The sequence below is a fragment of the Fusarium flagelliforme genome, assembly GCF_020744385.1.
Source record: "Fusarium flagelliforme strain FIESC 12 MPI-CAGE-AA-0113 chromosome Unknown B0J16scaffold_1, whole genome shotgun sequence".
NCBI lineage: Eukaryota > Fungi > Ascomycota > Sordariomycetes > Hypocreales > Nectriaceae > Fusarium > Fusarium flagelliforme.
The window spans coordinates 6,146,747-6,162,726 of record NW_025763503.1 but is presented as its reverse complement, the minus strand read 5'-3'; the positions used below and the strand labels follow the sequence as shown (position 1 = coordinate 6,162,726).

The 15,980-nt window shown below is 49.5% G+C and overlaps 7 protein-coding genes across 7 annotated transcripts; 4 read left to right on the top strand and 3 right to left on the bottom strand.

Annotated features, from left to right (window-relative positions):
• Window positions 1-201: 201 nt before the first annotated feature.
• On the top strand, window positions 202-2,081 carry B0J16DRAFT_280029 (major facilitator superfamily domain-containing protein). Its single transcript, XM_046123878.1, has 2 exons — window positions 202-1,613; window positions 1,665-2,081. The coding sequence occupies exons 1-2, from the start codon at window positions 420-422 to the stop codon at window positions 2,013-2,015; spliced, it is 1,545 nt and encodes a 514-aa protein (XP_045989923.1). The 5' UTR covers window positions 202-419; the 3' UTR covers window positions 2,016-2,081.
• A 328-nt stretch (window positions 2,082-2,409) lies between these two features.
• B0J16DRAFT_391978 (Alpha/Beta hydrolase protein) lies at window positions 2,410-4,291 on the bottom strand (the record flags this gene model as incomplete). Its single annotated transcript, XM_046131961.1, has 3 exons — window positions 2,410-3,465; window positions 3,516-3,933; window positions 3,978-4,291. The coding sequence occupies 3 exons, from the start codon at window positions 4,289-4,291 to the stop codon at window positions 2,425-2,427; spliced, it is 1,773 nt and encodes a 590-aa protein (XP_045989922.1). The 3' UTR covers window positions 2,410-2,424.
• A 564-nt stretch (window positions 4,292-4,855) lies between these two features.
• Window positions 4,856-6,861, bottom strand: B0J16DRAFT_330184 (putative transporter MCH1). Its single transcript, XM_046126419.1, has one exon. The coding sequence runs from the start codon at window positions 6,707-6,709 to the stop codon at window positions 4,991-4,993; it is 1,719 nt and encodes a 572-aa protein (XP_045989921.1). The 5' UTR covers window positions 6,710-6,861; the 3' UTR covers window positions 4,856-4,990.
• Window positions 6,862-7,514: 653 nt separating this feature from the next.
• Window positions 7,515-9,549, top strand: B0J16DRAFT_280024 (uncharacterized protein). Its single transcript, XM_046123877.1, has 2 exons — window positions 7,515-8,578; window positions 8,627-9,549. The coding sequence occupies exons 1-2, from the start codon at window positions 7,651-7,653 to the stop codon at window positions 9,538-9,540; spliced, it is 1,842 nt and encodes a 613-aa protein (XP_045989920.1). The 5' UTR covers window positions 7,515-7,650; the 3' UTR covers window positions 9,541-9,549.
• B0J16DRAFT_330180 (uncharacterized protein) lies at window positions 9,504-10,945 on the bottom strand. Its single transcript, XM_046126418.1, has one exon. It carries the CDS (start codon window positions 10,902-10,904, stop codon window positions 9,702-9,704), a length of 1,203 nt encoding a protein of 400 aa, XP_045989919.1. The 5' UTR covers window positions 10,905-10,945; the 3' UTR covers window positions 9,504-9,701.
• A 101-nt stretch (window positions 10,946-11,046) lies between these two features.
• On the top strand, window positions 11,047-12,471 carry B0J16DRAFT_409816 (uncharacterized protein). Its single transcript, XM_046133099.1, has one exon. It carries the CDS (start codon window positions 11,065-11,067, stop codon window positions 12,127-12,129), a length of 1,065 nt encoding a protein of 354 aa, XP_045989918.1. The 5' UTR covers window positions 11,047-11,064; the 3' UTR covers window positions 12,130-12,471.
• A 43-nt stretch (window positions 12,472-12,514) lies between these two features.
• B0J16DRAFT_378717 (uncharacterized protein) lies at window positions 12,515-12,921 on the top strand (the record flags this gene model as incomplete). Its single annotated transcript, XM_046130940.1, has 2 exons — window positions 12,515-12,737; window positions 12,788-12,921. The coding sequence occupies 2 exons, from the start codon at window positions 12,515-12,517 to the stop codon at window positions 12,919-12,921; spliced, it is 357 nt and encodes a 118-aa protein (XP_045989917.1).
• Window positions 12,922-15,980: the final 3,059 nt, after the last annotated feature.

The following is a 15,980-nucleotide window of genomic DNA, read 5'->3' as shown; positions in this document are numbered from 1 at the left end:
ATCTCAATATCAATTGCCAAGCTCATACTATCTTCATGCTGCCATCCTATCTTCGCATCCAAATTCTGGTCTCCGCAATCGCTGCTACATACAGTAGTGCCATCAACTTTCCCGCGGAAAACAAACCACGCCAACCACCCAACTCGGCAAACATGTCCCGTTTCGCTCCCGGGCACGATAACACACGCCCTCAGGTCATTCCCCGCATCCATGGCTAGTGGTATCTAGGTAACTTATCCCTTCTCCACTGCACTTATCAATGTCGTATCCACTACCCTAGCGTTTCCCCGGATCCCAGAGACGAGGGTCAAGCATGAATCGCTGCTATCGCCCCTTGAGGTTCACAAGTTCAAAAAGGCGCCTTTTCGCCCTCTGAGATTCCACAATGACCAGGCCACTGTTCATCCTCCTCCTTCATCATGGCAGACACTAAGATTCAAGATACAGAGGACGTCAAGAAGATCCAACCCTTCGACAATGATGACCCAGAGGCAGATATCAAGCCCGGTACCATCACAGACCTTGATGAAGCAGAGCTCTTCCTTCAACAACATGGCATTCCTCACTCTCGTCTGAACGAGCTCATGGCCGATGAGGAAGCTCTCAAGAAACTCCGCAGAAAAGTCGATTGGACTCTCATGCCTCTTCTGTGCGGTACTTACCTCCTCCAATACGTCGACAAGCAAGCTCTCGGCTACTCAGCCGTCTTCGACCTTTTCACAACAACGGGCATGACACCGGATGAATACTCATGGATGGCATCAATCTTCTACTTCGCCTACTTAGTCGCCGAATGGCCAGCATCCTACCTCACCCAGAGATTGCCTACCGGCACAGTCGTGAGCAGCTTCGTTATCATCTGGGGCTCCATTCTCTGCCTCACCGCCGCATGCAACAACTTCACCGGCCTCGCCATCTGCCGCTTCCTCCTCGGTGCCTTCGAAGCCGTCATCACCCCCGCATTCATGCTCATCGTATCGCAATGGTTCCGCCGCGAGACTCAGCCCGCCCGTGCAGGTCTGTTCTACTGCTTCAACGGCTTCGGCGCCATGTTCGGCGGAATCATGTTCTTTGGCGTCGGCCAGGCCAAGGGCTGGGACGTGTGGCGCACAATCTACGTGCTCTGCGGCGGGCTGACCATTTGCTGGGGCGTCGTGCTGTTCTTCTTCCTGCCGAACAATATCCTTACTGCCAAGCGGTACACTATTGAGGAGCGGGCTATGCTTATTGCGCAGAGCGCGAGGAACAAGACTGGTGTGTTCAACCGAAAGATCAAATGGAACCAGATCCGCGAGGTCTTTGTGGATACTCAGATCTGGCTATTGTTCTTCTTTGTGCTCTTCAATGAGATTATCAATGGTGGCATTGCCAACTTCTCTAAGCTTATCGTCAAGGGCTTTACTCATGATGCGCTGCTTACTACGGCGTACGGTATTCCCTACGGTGCTTGCAATGCTATCTTCATGTTCACGGGTCCTTATGTGGCATCCAAGTTCAAGAATGTCCGCACAATTGTTATGTGTGTCTGGCTTCTGCCCACGTTGATTGCTGTGAATCTCTTCTGGCAACTTCCCCGAACCAACAAGGGCGGTCTCCTCGCTGGTTACTACATGGTAAGCTGCTCTCTAACTGATCTCACAATTCTCAACTAACATGCATCTTAGTGCGCATCCTTCGTTGGCGCTCTCATCGTTGCTCTTCAAATGCCCGCCTCGAACGTCGGAGGCTATACCAAGCGAACCACTGCCACAGCCTTCGTCTTCCTGGCATACTGTATCGGCAACATCATCGGTCCCCACGGCTTCATTGGCTCTGAGGCGCCCATCTACCAAACTGGCTGCAAGCTCATCATCGGCTGTGTCGCAGCCCAAGTTGTCATCGCGCTTATCCTGCGTTTTGTGCTTATTCGCCGAAACCGTCTTCGTGATGAGAAGGGTCCTGTTATTGAGGATGAGAACGCCGCGTTGCAGGATCTTACCGATTTTGAGAACCCCAACTTCCGATACTCGTACTAAGTTAGGATTGGGTTATGTTATGTTATGATGTCATGTAGTTAGCAATTGAGCTTATTCAAGCGTTGATACCTTATCCGTTCCTGTGTCTGCCCTTGTGAACCCCGGACTCAACCCCAAACTTTGCCGGTGGGCATTCGGCAATCCGCTCCCAAATCCGGGGTATCCCACTTTGATGTTGTGCTCTTACGTAAATGGTTTCCGCTGAATGAATATACTGGTCTGCAAGACATGCTAGTCAGGTCAACCCTGGGTTTAGTTCCTAGACAGTATCTTTCTTGGCACATCGGAGCAAAGGCCGATGACTGGGTCCAGTTATTGTTTCTCCGGACATAACATGCCACCCCATAGTAATAACACAGAACAGAATAGTATACGGAGTAATACAGTGAGATATGTTCAATTGGTGTGTCTAGTCCTCCCATTTACTTGAGACCCTCCACCAAAACTCACACTGCTCATCTCCCCACGTAAAGTCCACCAATTCAGCCGCCTTCCCAACCCCAGTACCCCCAGCCCTTTCATCGTTCCCCCGACCCAGCAACATCGTCTTTCCCTTGCCATTCTCAAAAGAAGTCCACTCTGGTCTGTTCTTAAACCGCCCCTTGATACTATTCGGATCACCCTTTGTGATAAAGCTCGTGCAGTACGCGTGGAAATCTCCGGAAACTTCTCTTTGCGCGGGTGAGATCTCTCGGACTTCTCTGTTGAACGTCTGATAACGCATTTGATCGCCATGGTTAGCGCCGAACAAAGCAGTTTTGTTCAAAGCCCAGTGGTATAGGTACGCTGGCTGCGCGTTATCGTGGTATGTTGCCCATATAACTGTTTGTCGAACAGGACATGTATACGCGTAGTGTCCGTAAGCAGTTTCAAGGCGTTTATACTGAGATCCCACACCTGGTATTCCCCTTGTATCAACATGGGGTGAGTCAGGATGTGTAGAAGGATCAGGATATAACCTCTCCAACTCCTCGACTTCAGAACTCGTAAGATGCGGCAGTAGGCTCTTGAAGAAACCCGTAAACTCGGCGGGCTTATCGGCCTTCAGCGGTACATAATAAGCACCTTCATTCGCAGCAGACCCAGTGAGGATAGGAACTCTGTTGAACTTTCCAGACTTCCATGCTTCAATTGGTCGGCGTGAGATGATGTCGTTGTCGATAACAGGTTGCCATGCCCAGCGGATTGAAGGGTCTGAGCGGGCAAATACTTCTTTCCCTGCGTTGTCTACCGTTTCGGAGGGAAGGCTTCGTAAACAAGTCAAAATCTTGGGGTCTTTGAGGTCCTTAAAGTGGGAGCAGGGCGTTAAGTCGAGGAGTTCGCGAAAGTGCTGTGTGTTGAGAGCAGCATCTGGCGGATGAACTGCGCGCGCCGTGTGAGCGCCTGAGTCCATTATCGCTTTGTGAAAGAGCTTTTTTGGCTGGTTGATATCCATGATAAGATGTCCGATCTGCTATTATCAGTAACTTTCTTCCGTGTCCTGGGGGAGGAAGCACTTACACCGTGAGCAGCAGCGCTCAAACCCATGATGGTAACATCATTTGGATCACCCCCAAACGCCCCAATATTATCCTGCACCCACTCAAGCGCAACATACATATCCTTTAACCCCAGATTCAACACGCCTTCTTTGGCTGTCAACTCTGTGTTCAACCCGCCAAACACACCGATGCGGTATTGCATGCTAACAGCGATGTACGGCTCTTCAGAGAAAGCAAGCATGGTATGCGAATTATGCATCCTTGCTGCACCGCGGTTGAAAGCACCACCTGGAATCAGGACTGCAACTGGCAATTTTCCCTTGGCGGGAGAATGACCCTTTTTGCGCCAGATGTTGATGGTTAGACAATCCTCTGATTCGTAATCCGGTCCAAGAATGGGATCTTTCAGGAAAGGAACGAGTTGTTTCCCAGGACATCTTTGACTATCAGTACAATCCGACACATTCTCGTAGGAACATACCTAGGTCCCAGGTAATAAGCTTCAATCGTCTCATTACTCGCCCCTACAGGCTCGGCATGTCGGAATCTCTTCTCTCCAACAGGAGGAACCGCATAAGGAATCCCCATGAAACCCTCCAACGGCTCAGGAAACGTCCCATCATCGACAAACTTTCCGACGATATGCCCCTGCTTAATCGTTACCGAGGGCGCGGGCTCCGGGCCCGATCTACCAAATCCATTGGGATACGCTGTGAAAGCAGCTGCGAGAATGACGGGCAGCGCAGCCAACCACGTTAGCGAAACGCCTTTCGAACGCTGCACTGGTTCAGCCATGTTAGTATACTGATAGCACTATCATGAGATATCAAGAACATACCAAGAACTATTTATCATGATAAGCATCCGCGGACGAATTCCTTTGCTTCAGATCGCCCCGGGCAAATCTCAGTTCCCCGAAGCACCAGTTCCCTATCACCTCCCCTGCAGGATTCCCAATTGTGCGATCTACCATGAAGAAGTGGGAACTTCAGGGAGTAGGGTTCAGCACTACGGTAGTTGATTTGGGACCCGTGGTGGTTGATCGGGGACTAAGCTTGAGCACCGAGAGTCACGATAGCCTTATCAAGTGAGGGGAAAGGTTGAAGTTGTCCGCGGGAAACTTGCTTGATAGTGTAGGTATCAGAGTGGGTTCCTTGGCGCATGTCTAAAATCCGGGGTAAGCTGCGGATGCATGTAGGAGCTTTGACAATAACTGTCAATGACCGCCGAGACGAAATAGTTTCGTCACTTTATGTGAGTTTAGTCCGGGCGGTAGGCTGTTTAATTTGTTACTCTAAGCTTACAGATAGATACCCAGCAGGGATAGACAGCTCAAGTGACGGGAACATGGCAAACTAATGAACGCTGTAACATTGAAATGATGATATCAACAAAACTAAAGTGACCCATGCTATGCCAAGATTCGCGGCTAAATCATGTACGCCCTACCCACGTATGCTGTACGATCTATACAAACGCCATAACAATGCAAGACTAGATGATGATTCCGCGCTGCGCCCAACCGCCTCTGCCCTTCCAAGCCCAGAGCAACAATCCAACTGCAACCCACACTGTGATGGTCTCAGCCCAGTACGTCGGAGCATAACACTGCTCTCCATAGCAGAACAAATCGCCCCGATCTTCATCACCAGGCGTGGCCTTTGAGTTGTTGGCTCCATTCTGGTACGTCGCTGAGTAGACGAGTCCCCAAAATGTTGATCCGGCAGCGGGAAGCATGCCGATGATGCCAAAGTTGGTAGCAAAGTTCTCAACACCCCAGATAATCGTCACAATAAGAGGTGTGAGACTGAAAATAGCTCCATAACCTGCGCCTACAAGACCTGAGACAAGCCAGAAGCGCTCAGCATGGTTTTGTACCATACCCGAGGCAAGAATAAGAAGGCCAATAGAAAGCAGGCTTGCAAAAAAGGCCATGAAGGCGACTCGGGAAATGGAGAAACGACTGCTCACTGCCGAACGAGTCTGTGGCCCTTGAACATGCTGTGTCTGGGGATAGGGTGCCAGTAAATCCGTCAGAGTACCAATGAAGATTCGCGAAGCGGTATTGGTTACACCAAAGATAGACACATGTGTCGCCGCAGAAGTACGATGACTCAAGCCCTCCATCTCTGGCGGCGTAAGGGTCCCGATGATCGTACCAAGGTTGTTTATAAAAGCCTCCCCTGGTCCAACGATGAGCAAGAAAGCGAGGGCAAACGGCCACATGGTACGGTCGGCAAGGAAGGAACGCGTTTCAGCGTTGAGAACCCAATTCTTCTTCCACTTGGCGTCATCTTTCGATGCGTCAAGTAGTGCCGAGGTCTCTGTGTCTTCGCCAGTTGCACCGTAGCTCCGCTCGGACCGGCCGAGCAAAGAGCTACCGTCCAGCAGTCCGCTCTGTTCCAGCTCTTCGATAGCCTCGTCGATAAGTTCATCTTCATCTACAACACGCAGTGTAAAGGTACCGAGCATACCCATAGAGAAGGTGAGAATGGCGAGGAAGATGAAAAAGCGGTATACATCCAAGTCGCCCCTCCCACCGTCTGATCGCGGCTCGGAGAACAGTCGGGTTCCCGCTTGACTCAGCCACATGGGACTCAGCCCGAAACAAGTAATCGGTGTAGCAAGCGCCAAACCTCTGTATCGACCTTTTCCAAAGTTCTTTGCGCACGACGACACAGCAGCCATGTAAAGACAGCAAGTCGCGATACCAACGCAGACAAACGAGAACATCAAGAATGGAAGCGACCAGTCGCCATTAACCCGATATCCAGGATGGCTGCGATACTCCAGGTCCAACTTCCTATATACACCCGCCGCGATTCCATAACCGCTACCAAACAGGATTCCTCCTGCGAGTGCAAGCGGTTTTAGACCAACGCGATCACAGATATATCCGACGCCCGAAATAGGAAGGTAGAGAGCGACAGAGCCTGCGATGGCTACGGCGTTGACCTGGAACTGAGAATAGTGCAGACGGGACTGCAGAAGGGGCGCGTAGAGGGAGAATACGACGATGGAACCGCAAGCGAGGGCGATGATATTGGCCGAAATGAAGGCGATGAGTCGAACACTTTGTTTTTCTTTATTGCGCTGGATGCGGGTCTCGGTAGAATCCGTGTCGTTGTCTGAGGCGTAGACTGAGCTGCGCGTGGACATTTGATCGGCATCGAGGCGCGAAGCCTGGGTGTCGTCGGGGGCGGCAGACGACATGGCTAGGGAATGTTGTAGGAGTTGAAGAGAAGAGATTTAGGTCGGAGTCATGTTGAAGGCAAAGAATGAATATATTGGCAGGGTATACTATGAATCACGTCAACCGAGGCTCCATCGCGATCCCACGTCATGGGGTCATGCTCCGAATATTCCCCACAATTTCTCTCCGAGACCGGTTGGACAAAATTCCGGACACAGTCAGAGTCGCATTCAGTTTGTTATCAATCTTATCAATCGCGAGTGAAACATGATCGCAAAATCATCAAATTCTGTACTGGGTAAATGAGAATTATCCTCTATTAGAAACCCCAAATGAAGTATTCTCAATGCCAGTCTAAGCTCGCATAATGTAACCAAAGTATCTCGTCTCCTATGCTCGTAACACCTAATTCCGGTGATACATTGACGCTTAAAGTAATATAATCAGTACACCACTGACCCAGGTAGGTGTTAATTGTAGGCGATACTTATAAAAAGAAGTCTAGGAGTACGTCTAGTTACATCAAAAGATCAAGTGACCCCCTTGTGCTAGAATATCAGGTGTTTCGTCTATTCAACCTCCTTTTCAGGCATAGGGTAGGTCACCTTGAGAGTGAGAAAGTCACTGGATTTCCTGTCAACGTCTCAAACCAAACTTTGGTCCAAGGATACTAATCATGTCTATTGATCAATCTTTTCTTAAAAAGAGATGTGAAATTGTGCCACAGCGGGTGTTAGTATGCATTTCTTCCTGTTCGACCAATTTTGTATTCGATAGTCACATGATCCCTCTATGTGCTGACATTCCTCATGCTGCAACCTCACGCCCTAGTGTATTCTGAAACCGCAACAAATGACCCGACATTCAACTTCCATCTGCATCATGGTCAGAACAAATTTTTAAAATCATTTTATTTCAACTTATGCACTAATATTAGTATCTTCTGGTCTGAAATGAAGCGATGAGAGCACTGAATTCACGACAAGAGGAACTTGACAGTTTCTTCGCCGAGCTCACGCCATGGGACATCCTATTCCTTCGCAAGAAGATTGAGGCCACAAACATCGAACTGAGCGGCCTCCAGGATCTCCCACAAGAGCTGGTCTGTGGAATACTCGTTTACCTTGATTTTGATGATTATCGATGTTGCAGCAGAGTATGCAAGAAATGGAAAGAAACTTGGAGACAAGAGGCAGTACTCACCAAGGCGCTTCACCAGTTCTTCCCTGGCCTTCAAGCAACCTACCCAGAAACATCCACCGAGGACCTCTATCTACGCGCGATTCAGAGGCATCTCAAGTGGCGCCAACCCTACAGCAAGCACACCTGGATACCTTGGGACATCGGTGCAAGTAGCTCTTTCACAGACCTTCCCGAGTTCCATCACCGTGGAACAAAGTATGTCGAAGGTGGCTGGCGCTTCCACTACAACAAAAAGAAGCTGGCATGGCAGTCCAGTGAACGAAGTTTTGTCATAGACGACTTGCATACGCGCCAAAGACTGAGATTCATTCCACCAGGGAGCGTTACGTCGGGCGCAGTATATCAAGCCATTGCTGTCAGTGACCAGCTTCTTGTTCTCGTCGAGGTGGATTCGATATGGCGGGCGGTGCACATTGTTCACCTAGAGACCCGAGAATGGAAACGAATTTCGCTGCCTGCCGCTCTTAAAACTGCGTATCTGGACGCGAAGGTGGTCTACTTCGTCACTCAGACCAAGCGGATCTTGTATTTCACTTGGGGCGGGAAGCTCAAGGAGCTCAATCAGACAAAGCTGGAATGTCCCATTGGCGCCGAGCCCATGATTGGAGGGGAGCCCAAAGTTCTGATACATCCCACCAAGGAAAATGTGGTTTTTGTTGTTAAGGCATTTTCCCACGGATTCACAGGTAAGATTCTGGAAGCTACACCAATGACTCGAGGTCTAACTGTAACAGATGGACGTACATGCAGCTTCCTTGTGGCCAAGTTCGAAGACGGGAAGGCTATCTGGCAGAAGACAACATCCATTTCAAACCCACTGAAGAGCCCACAGCCAGACTGTCACGATTACACCTGGGTTGTTGTATCTTTGACTTGCCGAAAGTCTGATAATCATGGCACATTTTGTCTTGGGGTCTATCGCGTCCAGGCCGCAGAGACCAGCAAACTCAAGCTTTGCCCCTGCTGTGAGCCGCGAACAAGAAGGGGGGATTGGGGTGCTATCACCTTCAATCTTCTCACAGAGACTTTTGGTCACCACGAGTACTTGTCTACGCGTCGTGATGTCCTGTGGGATGGCGAGTTCTACAGTCCTTTAGTGGACTTGCCCTCCCTGAAATTGCAAAACGTGCATCTTTGGAACGATGACCTGCTGTTGACAGCTACCACGACTTCTGCTAATCACAGGTCGGAGATTTACCTGCAGACACTACACCCCTTGGGTAGTTATCAAGCGCCGTCGCCCCAATGGACACCAACGCAAATCTCATTCTCCCTACAAATCAACACCACTCAGGTTTTTCAAGATGATGAGTTTATAATTTTACCCACTCTTGGTGGCTTGGTTCTTTATGAACCATCCGCAAAGCCATTATACAAAAACACTTCAAATGATATCATTATTGATGACACTTGGCCAATCAATACTACAGCATACGGGTCATTCTCCTACTTGGTCGACATGACACAAAGGCTTGAGCTGAAGCATACCGAATTGGGCTCCGGTTTGATGACTCGGAACGAAAGGAGTAGTGGTCAACCAGCCTCACCTCCGATCAACACAAACACGGATCAGTGGTCTTCTGACTCTACTGACCCAGAGGATTTTGAGGAGGATTTTGAGGAGGATTTTGAGGATCATTATAATTAAGAGAATATTCCCATTCACGTTGAGGGTGCCAGAAATAGAGTGGCCTAAGTGCCAGTCTGAGCTGGCGTGGGGAGACCGAATCATTTCGTGGTATGTTGGAAGACTTCTAGGCTGTTTATCTCTGGCAGCTAAACTTTAATATCGAGCTATTTTACTCCTAGCTATCGTCGTGCCTCACTAGAATCAGCCCCTTGCGACCACCACGCCTTAATGCCCTCGACATCACACCAATTCATTTCCATCGGATCCTCAAACCACCACCTTCCATTCTTGCGATCACTCTCGTATTTCTTCAAACTGCCCCCATCGAACCTATGGTTTTTGACACCCACGAGCAAAACCGCACTTCCTACACGTGGATTGAACTTCTCTGGATCCAGAAACACGGTGAGGTGCACCTGCTTTGACGTGGAAGGGTCGACAAGCCGTGCGGTGCGCTGTCTGTAGGGTGGAAGGTGGGATGGCTCCACGGCTGAGATGGAAGCGATGACGGCAAGTACGTTGCAAGACCAGTTTTGCTTGTAGGGAAGGTTAGGGATTGAGCGTAGGACGGTCAGTTTGAGAGGTGTTTGAGGATTGTGCCAGTCGCGTTGAAGAGCGACGGGTTCACTGGGTTGAGCGGATGGAGGTGTCTTTTGTTTTTGTGGTGCCATCTTCGTTGGTGTCTTAGGTTGCGCACCGAATGCGAGAGTCTCGAATGCTTGAAAGGCTTCTTCAGCCGCTGCTTCGTCGTCATCAAACTCATCTTCGACATATGGTTTGGGGGGTTTCTTTGTCTCGGCTTCTGGAGACTCTAAAAGGGCGTCTTCCAAAAGCTCTTCTGGGATCTCAACTTCTTCTGGTATTTCTTCTGCGGACTCCTCTGTAGATTCTTCCTGCGGCTCAGGTGGTTGCTCGACACGCTTAGATTCAGCGCGAGATGTAGGAACACGCTTTGGTCGTTCCTGAAGCATAAGCTGCTCATCCGTCTGCAATACTCGATACGACTCATTCCACCCAATAGTAAAGAAATTTTCGATGATCAATGTTACCATCTTCTGCTCCCCAACGTCCTGCCACTTGGCATGGAAAGCGTCACACCTAACATAAGCCCCTAGCCCAACATCTCGTGTATGAACAAAGCGATGCATATCGCTCCCCAAAAGTGCCTGAATGCATAACTCCCCATCACCAAGTAGTAGTCGGATCGCTTGCCATCGTCCTGAACTCGACACAGCAACGCGATCGATGCCCTCTACTAAGAAGATGCTCCCGGGTACGCAATAGCGCGTGCGTAGAATATCCTCAACTACAGGCGTGAGCTTGAATGGTTCGCCGAAAAATGTGATGGCGGCTGGATCTAGCCTCACCGGTTCGTCAGGCATGTGCGATTGTCCATTTGATGGCTGTTGATGATGAGGTGTAATGGTACGTGAAGTCATTGGATGGATCTGTGAATGAAGTCAGTATGCATTTATCCACAATTATATCAAAGCGGGGTTCTTGTGCCACCACAACCACCATCTTCTTCAACACCAGCTCAAAATGGACAGTCCGTATAAGCGAGAACTCACTGTAGCTATCGGAGCTTTGCAAAAAGCCGCTCAGCTCAGTCAGTCAATTGTCTCAGACAAAGACAAGGGCGCAATTGAGAAGGATGATTTGAGCCCTGTGACTGTTGCTGACTTTGCAGTCCAGGCTCTTCTTACAGCGACGATCAAGAATGCTTTCCCGGAGGATCGAGTGGTCGGAGAGGAAGATGCGTCGGACTTGAAGCAGAAACCTGTGCTTATGGAGCGTGTGTGGGAGCTTCTGATGCGTGTTGCTGGAGATGAGGATACGCCTTCTCTATGTCAGCTTCCTAAGACGCGAGAGCAGATGTGCGAGTTGATTGATGAGTGTGGAGCTAGTAGCCCTGCTTCAAGTGGACGTACTTGGGTGTTTGATCCTATCGATGGGACAAAGACGTATCTTCGGGGCCAGCTTTATGCTATTAACATGGGTCTTCTTGTTGATGGCGAACAAGTCGCTGGTATCGTCGGCGCGCCCAATCTGTCAATCGATGCCAAAGCGCCTCTCAAGAACGAAGATATTGATCCCAAGGGTGAAGGATGTATCTTCTTTGCTGTCAAGGGCTATGGCGCATACGTCAGACCTCTTCACTCTGATCAGCCCAGACAACTATCTCCTCACACCGCCAACGAACAAATCAGCTTCGTCACCAGCGCCACAATTGTCGACTCTGCCCTAGACGGAATTCACGAAGTCGTTGCCTCGCGCCTCAATGCCAACTATCCGGGCAGCGACCTCGTTCCTTGGGTTCTGCGATGGGCTGTTCTAGCGATGGGTTTGGGCAACACGACTGTTTGGGTATACAAACGCCGAGATCGCTACGCAAAAACCTGGGATCACGCGGGAGCTATGTTGCTGTTTGAGGAAGCTGGCGGAAAGATCACGGATGTGCACGGGAAGAAGATCGATTTGACGGCCGGGAGGAAGATCAGCGCGAACTTTGGTTTCGTGGCGGCACCGACGGATCTTCATGGGCGGGTACTGGAGACTGTGCACGATGTCCTAAGAGAGCAGGGAAAAGACGAATTCTTGAGTTAGAACATGGTTCCTGGGGTTGAAGAAAAAGGAGGCTAGACATACTCGAAAAAAAAGGGAGAAACAAATTGTTTGCTCAACCGGTTCGCCACACAAACTGTGATGGGCGTCATCAAGAACTTTCCACGAGCATGTTTGACGCCTGAGACCGAGAGTGCAGTTCCCAATCAGTTTGCAAGCGTGATGCGTGTTAGGTCCTGTTGTACGAACTGTCAAACAGAACGATTGAAGAGAGGCAAACACTCGGATAATGTCCACTACCACGACGTTGAGTCCAATCAGTTAGCCGAAAGCCAAACAAAACTAAGACATGCTTCCCAATGATCGCTTTAATAGAGTGCTTCCACCTGTTTGTAAATGCTTCTCGCCCGGATATATAAGATCGCCAATGTCTATCTCTGTTGTCCTCTGCTTCAATTTCTTCATCGCTCTGCTATCAAGTAAAAAGCACGATTCCATCTCAAATACACATATCCAAAGCCTACAAGGCACCTCCTACTTTGCCAAGACTCTTTCTAAGCAATCGAGTCTTCGTATCATCATCGCGATGTCTTCCCACGAAAGCCAGGCCGAGAAGGTTCACCAGGACCGCGAGCTTGCTCGCAAGGAGGGTATGTGTTTCTTCCTCTCGGCTCAATAAAATTTCGTTAAAGAATCGTAGAGCCTCCCGCAACATGCGATATAGCGGTAATTCGAAACGCTGTCGAGCAGCTTGACCCGGAGAAGCGCAAAGGGTCGAAGGCGAACGGATCGGAGGGGAAGAGCGGCGATGGAAAGGGAAACGGGAAGAAGTAAAATTCTAGATCTTGTCTTCTCGTAACATCGGGGTCTTCGGATTGTTTTCGGTCCTTGGATAAGAAGTTATGGGCTATTGCGTCGTTGGAGACGTTGCGTTGACGAGTTGGGACCGTCTTGGACTTCAAATTTTGGACATTTCTAGGTCAGCTAGGACTCGAGTGAAAGCCGAAAATAGAAGACAATCATACCTCGTGAATATGAGAATTCTGGTACCTTTGTTCGTAAATTTCCTTTCCAGTGAAGACAGTGCAGTGTTGTTCCCCTATTGTTCGTCAGACTCTTTGTTGTGAAACACTTGATCAAAAGAAAGCCTTTTGTAACGTACAAAGAAATCTGAATCGTAGATCTTGGAAGTGTCTTGATATAGTTAGGATGAAAAGAAGGTGCTTTGGAATCGGTCAGGCCGACTGTGACGAAAGCAGTATTTTGTTGTGCTTGGTGACGAGATTAACTCGGGGTGCTGTTAGTGCATACCAATTCATGGTAAAATATAACAAAAGAGAATATCTCAAGTCTAAAGTCAAGGCTGTTTACCAAACGCTGTATCAATAGATGCTTTTGACTCCTTGTAGTGTTCCATTCATGAGGAGGAACCGCTATGGACCCATTCGGTGAACATTTCTCTGGCCCACCACTCGTCACAAACTAAGAGACCTTGACACCTTAGTAAAAAGAAGATGAACTTGTGGCTTAGCAGGCCAAGCAAAAGTAGCCTCAATGCTGGTCTGAGCTGGCACAGAGTGACCAACTCTGTGTTCGACGGGCAAGGGGGGATGAACACTGCAATCTGTACTGGAACAACGCTACTCTCTGCTGCCAGCTACCAAGAGAACCGATACTGCCACTGCAAATGTTCCATTATACACCAAGATCATTATCCTATTGGTGTACGTGGTTGGCCCAGCTCCAGGGGGGTGAGCTCATGCACCTAATATGTGGGTCTATACACTGCGGCCGTTTCTCCCTCCCCGAGCCTTTCAGAATTCGTCCCTCCACCTCCAAAATCTCTTGTGAAAATATTCTGGGAAGCTTCGTCTTCCTCCTCGCAGTCTGCCTCCAGAGTATTTGAGCTCACTGACTCGTTGTTTCCTTCCCCTTCTTCACGCTTGGAATAGGCGTCACCTCCAGCTGCTTTCTGTCGTTCTCCCCTCTTGTTTACCTTCTATTAGTACTCATTGTCATCCTCGTGCCACTACCCTCTACTGCGTGGCCGAGTGTCCAAATCCATCGAGTCGTATGTCGCGGGTTGCCTCCCTAAGAACCCAACAGGGTTCGAGATAGCACCCCTCCCAATCCAATCCTCGCGTTTCCCTTACTGGACTTGTAAATGGAACACCCCCAACCGCGAGACTCCTCCAGGCTGGCTCGTGCTCTCGGGTGCACCATTTCACAAGGAGGTCTAATGCTTTCCGCGCTGCAGTCTCCGAGCCTCTATTGCAACCCCTAGACATCAACGGAGAACCCGGACCATCGTCTACAAGCTCTCTAGATGGGAAGGAAGGGGAGTCAAGACAAGCATATGATGAGAACCGTCGGGTAAGCAGTGGTAAATCATCGTCATGTGAAGCGTGATCGCTAATGTAAAAGTATCTTCAGACGCGTCATAATCTTCGTAATGAGGTTGAGACAGGAACGAGCACCGAATCAGCCTACAGATTTTGCAAATCCTTAGTCGAGATGACCCACCATCGGGAGTCTGCTCTTGGGTCAAAGCAACCATCGCCGTGGCATAGGTACAAAGTTCAGGCCGTGAGAGCTTGGGTGACCTGTATGCCCTTCAGGTCGGGCATGAATATAGCTTCAAAAGTTTGTGCAAGACCTTGTTCCGACCCTGGCCTCTTTCTTGTTCAAAGCCTGATCTGCTTGCATCGCTCAAAAACTTCCTCCAAGGCCAAAAAAGAAATTGCTTAGCCTTGCTGTGATCACTGCTGATCTCGAGATCGGGCTTTCTGATGTAGCTGCATCTTCGAGTCCGATTATGGCACCGGCTCAGATGGAGCTTTTGTCATCAAAGGGTCAACCCAGGCTCAAGGGGCTGCTCGAGCTCGACAACCTCATCTGGGATGATCCTGGAAGAATGATGTCTTGCGACCGACCACAGCATACCAAGCGAACAAAATAACTCATCGAACACACAATAGTACCAGTGTTCACAGCTCAACATGTCTTGAGATTCACGGAATATCACACCACTCCTCTGTCCAAAAGGTCTTCACGACTATAAGCCGATAAGAATCTCAAGTCCCAACAACTGAAGATGACTTGTGATTTCCTTGCTACTCTTGACCCAGTCACTTTGGAGCAGATAGGATAACCAATGAACTGGCTAATGTATACATAAGCGACCTAGCCGATCGAGTCAAGAGGTAGCTCAAGTGGCGCCAACCCTACAGCAAGCATACTGAATGAGCACCTCAAGCCTGGCAGAGGCAAGAACGGATGGGAGTCATCCGATGCTTCAAGCAGCTTCGCAAGCTGCGTCGCCTCAGGCCCAAGGTGAAGCACAAAGATCGCCCAAATGAGGATAAAGCTCTCTCGACCGTCTACCTTGCATATGCACATTTGGCTCTCCTGACCGCCCATCTTGAAGGCGCTGAAACAGACCTACCATAAACTACGCTCAAAGCATGAAACCCGTTGTTATGCTTGGGCAGTTCCTGACGATGGGAGACCCTTCAAGCAGCTTCGCAAGCTGTGTCACCCCGAGTCCAAGGTGAAGCACAAGGGTCGTCCAAGTGAGGACAAGCTCTACAATCGCCCAGTCCTTCACTTTGAATGCCAAGTATTGTGTAAATACCTGACTATACCGAGTTCATCAGTGATCAGCAGGTCATAGACTGGTCTCGCCCTGCGACTTCGTGAGCACAACAAACTAGTCTTCCTCATCCGTCGTCAGATCAACCCGAACGTTTGAGAAATCGACGAAGAACAACAGAAGATTGCGATGGAATGATGCATTCAGCAGCTACGAAAGCTATGTCGTCTCAAGTTCAAGGCGAAGCACAAGGGTCGCCCCAACCCTGAGGCCCTTGATATGTATGATTCTGGGCGAGGAA

Bases quoted from the DNA above. Each gene is read 5' to 3' on its own strand.
- B0J16DRAFT_280029 (XM_046123878.1), top strand. From the start codon at position 420: ATGGCAGACACTAAGATTCAAGATACAGAGGACGTCAAGAAGATCCAA. The intron at 1,614-1,664 runs GTAAGCTGCTCT...CATGCATCTTAG, and splicing joins TCCTCGCTGGTTACTACATG to TGCGCATCCTTCGTTGGCGC.
- B0J16DRAFT_330184 (XM_046126419.1), bottom strand. From the start codon at position 6,709: ATGTCGTCTGCCGCCCCCGACGACACCCAGGCTTCGCGCCTCGATGCC.
- B0J16DRAFT_280024 (XM_046123877.1), top strand. From the start codon at position 7,651: ATGAGAGCACTGAATTCACGACAAGAGGAACTTGACAGTTTCTTCGCC. The intron at 8,579-8,626 runs GTAAGATTCTGG...TAACTGTAACAG, and splicing joins ATTTTCCCACGGATTCACAG to ATGGACGTACATGCAGCTTC.
- B0J16DRAFT_330180 (XM_046126418.1), bottom strand. From the start codon at position 10,904: ATGCCTGACGAACCGGTGAGGCTAGATCCAGCCGCCATCACATTTTTC.
- B0J16DRAFT_409816 (XM_046133099.1), top strand. From the start codon at position 11,065: ATGGACAGTCCGTATAAGCGAGAACTCACTGTAGCTATCGGAGCTTTG.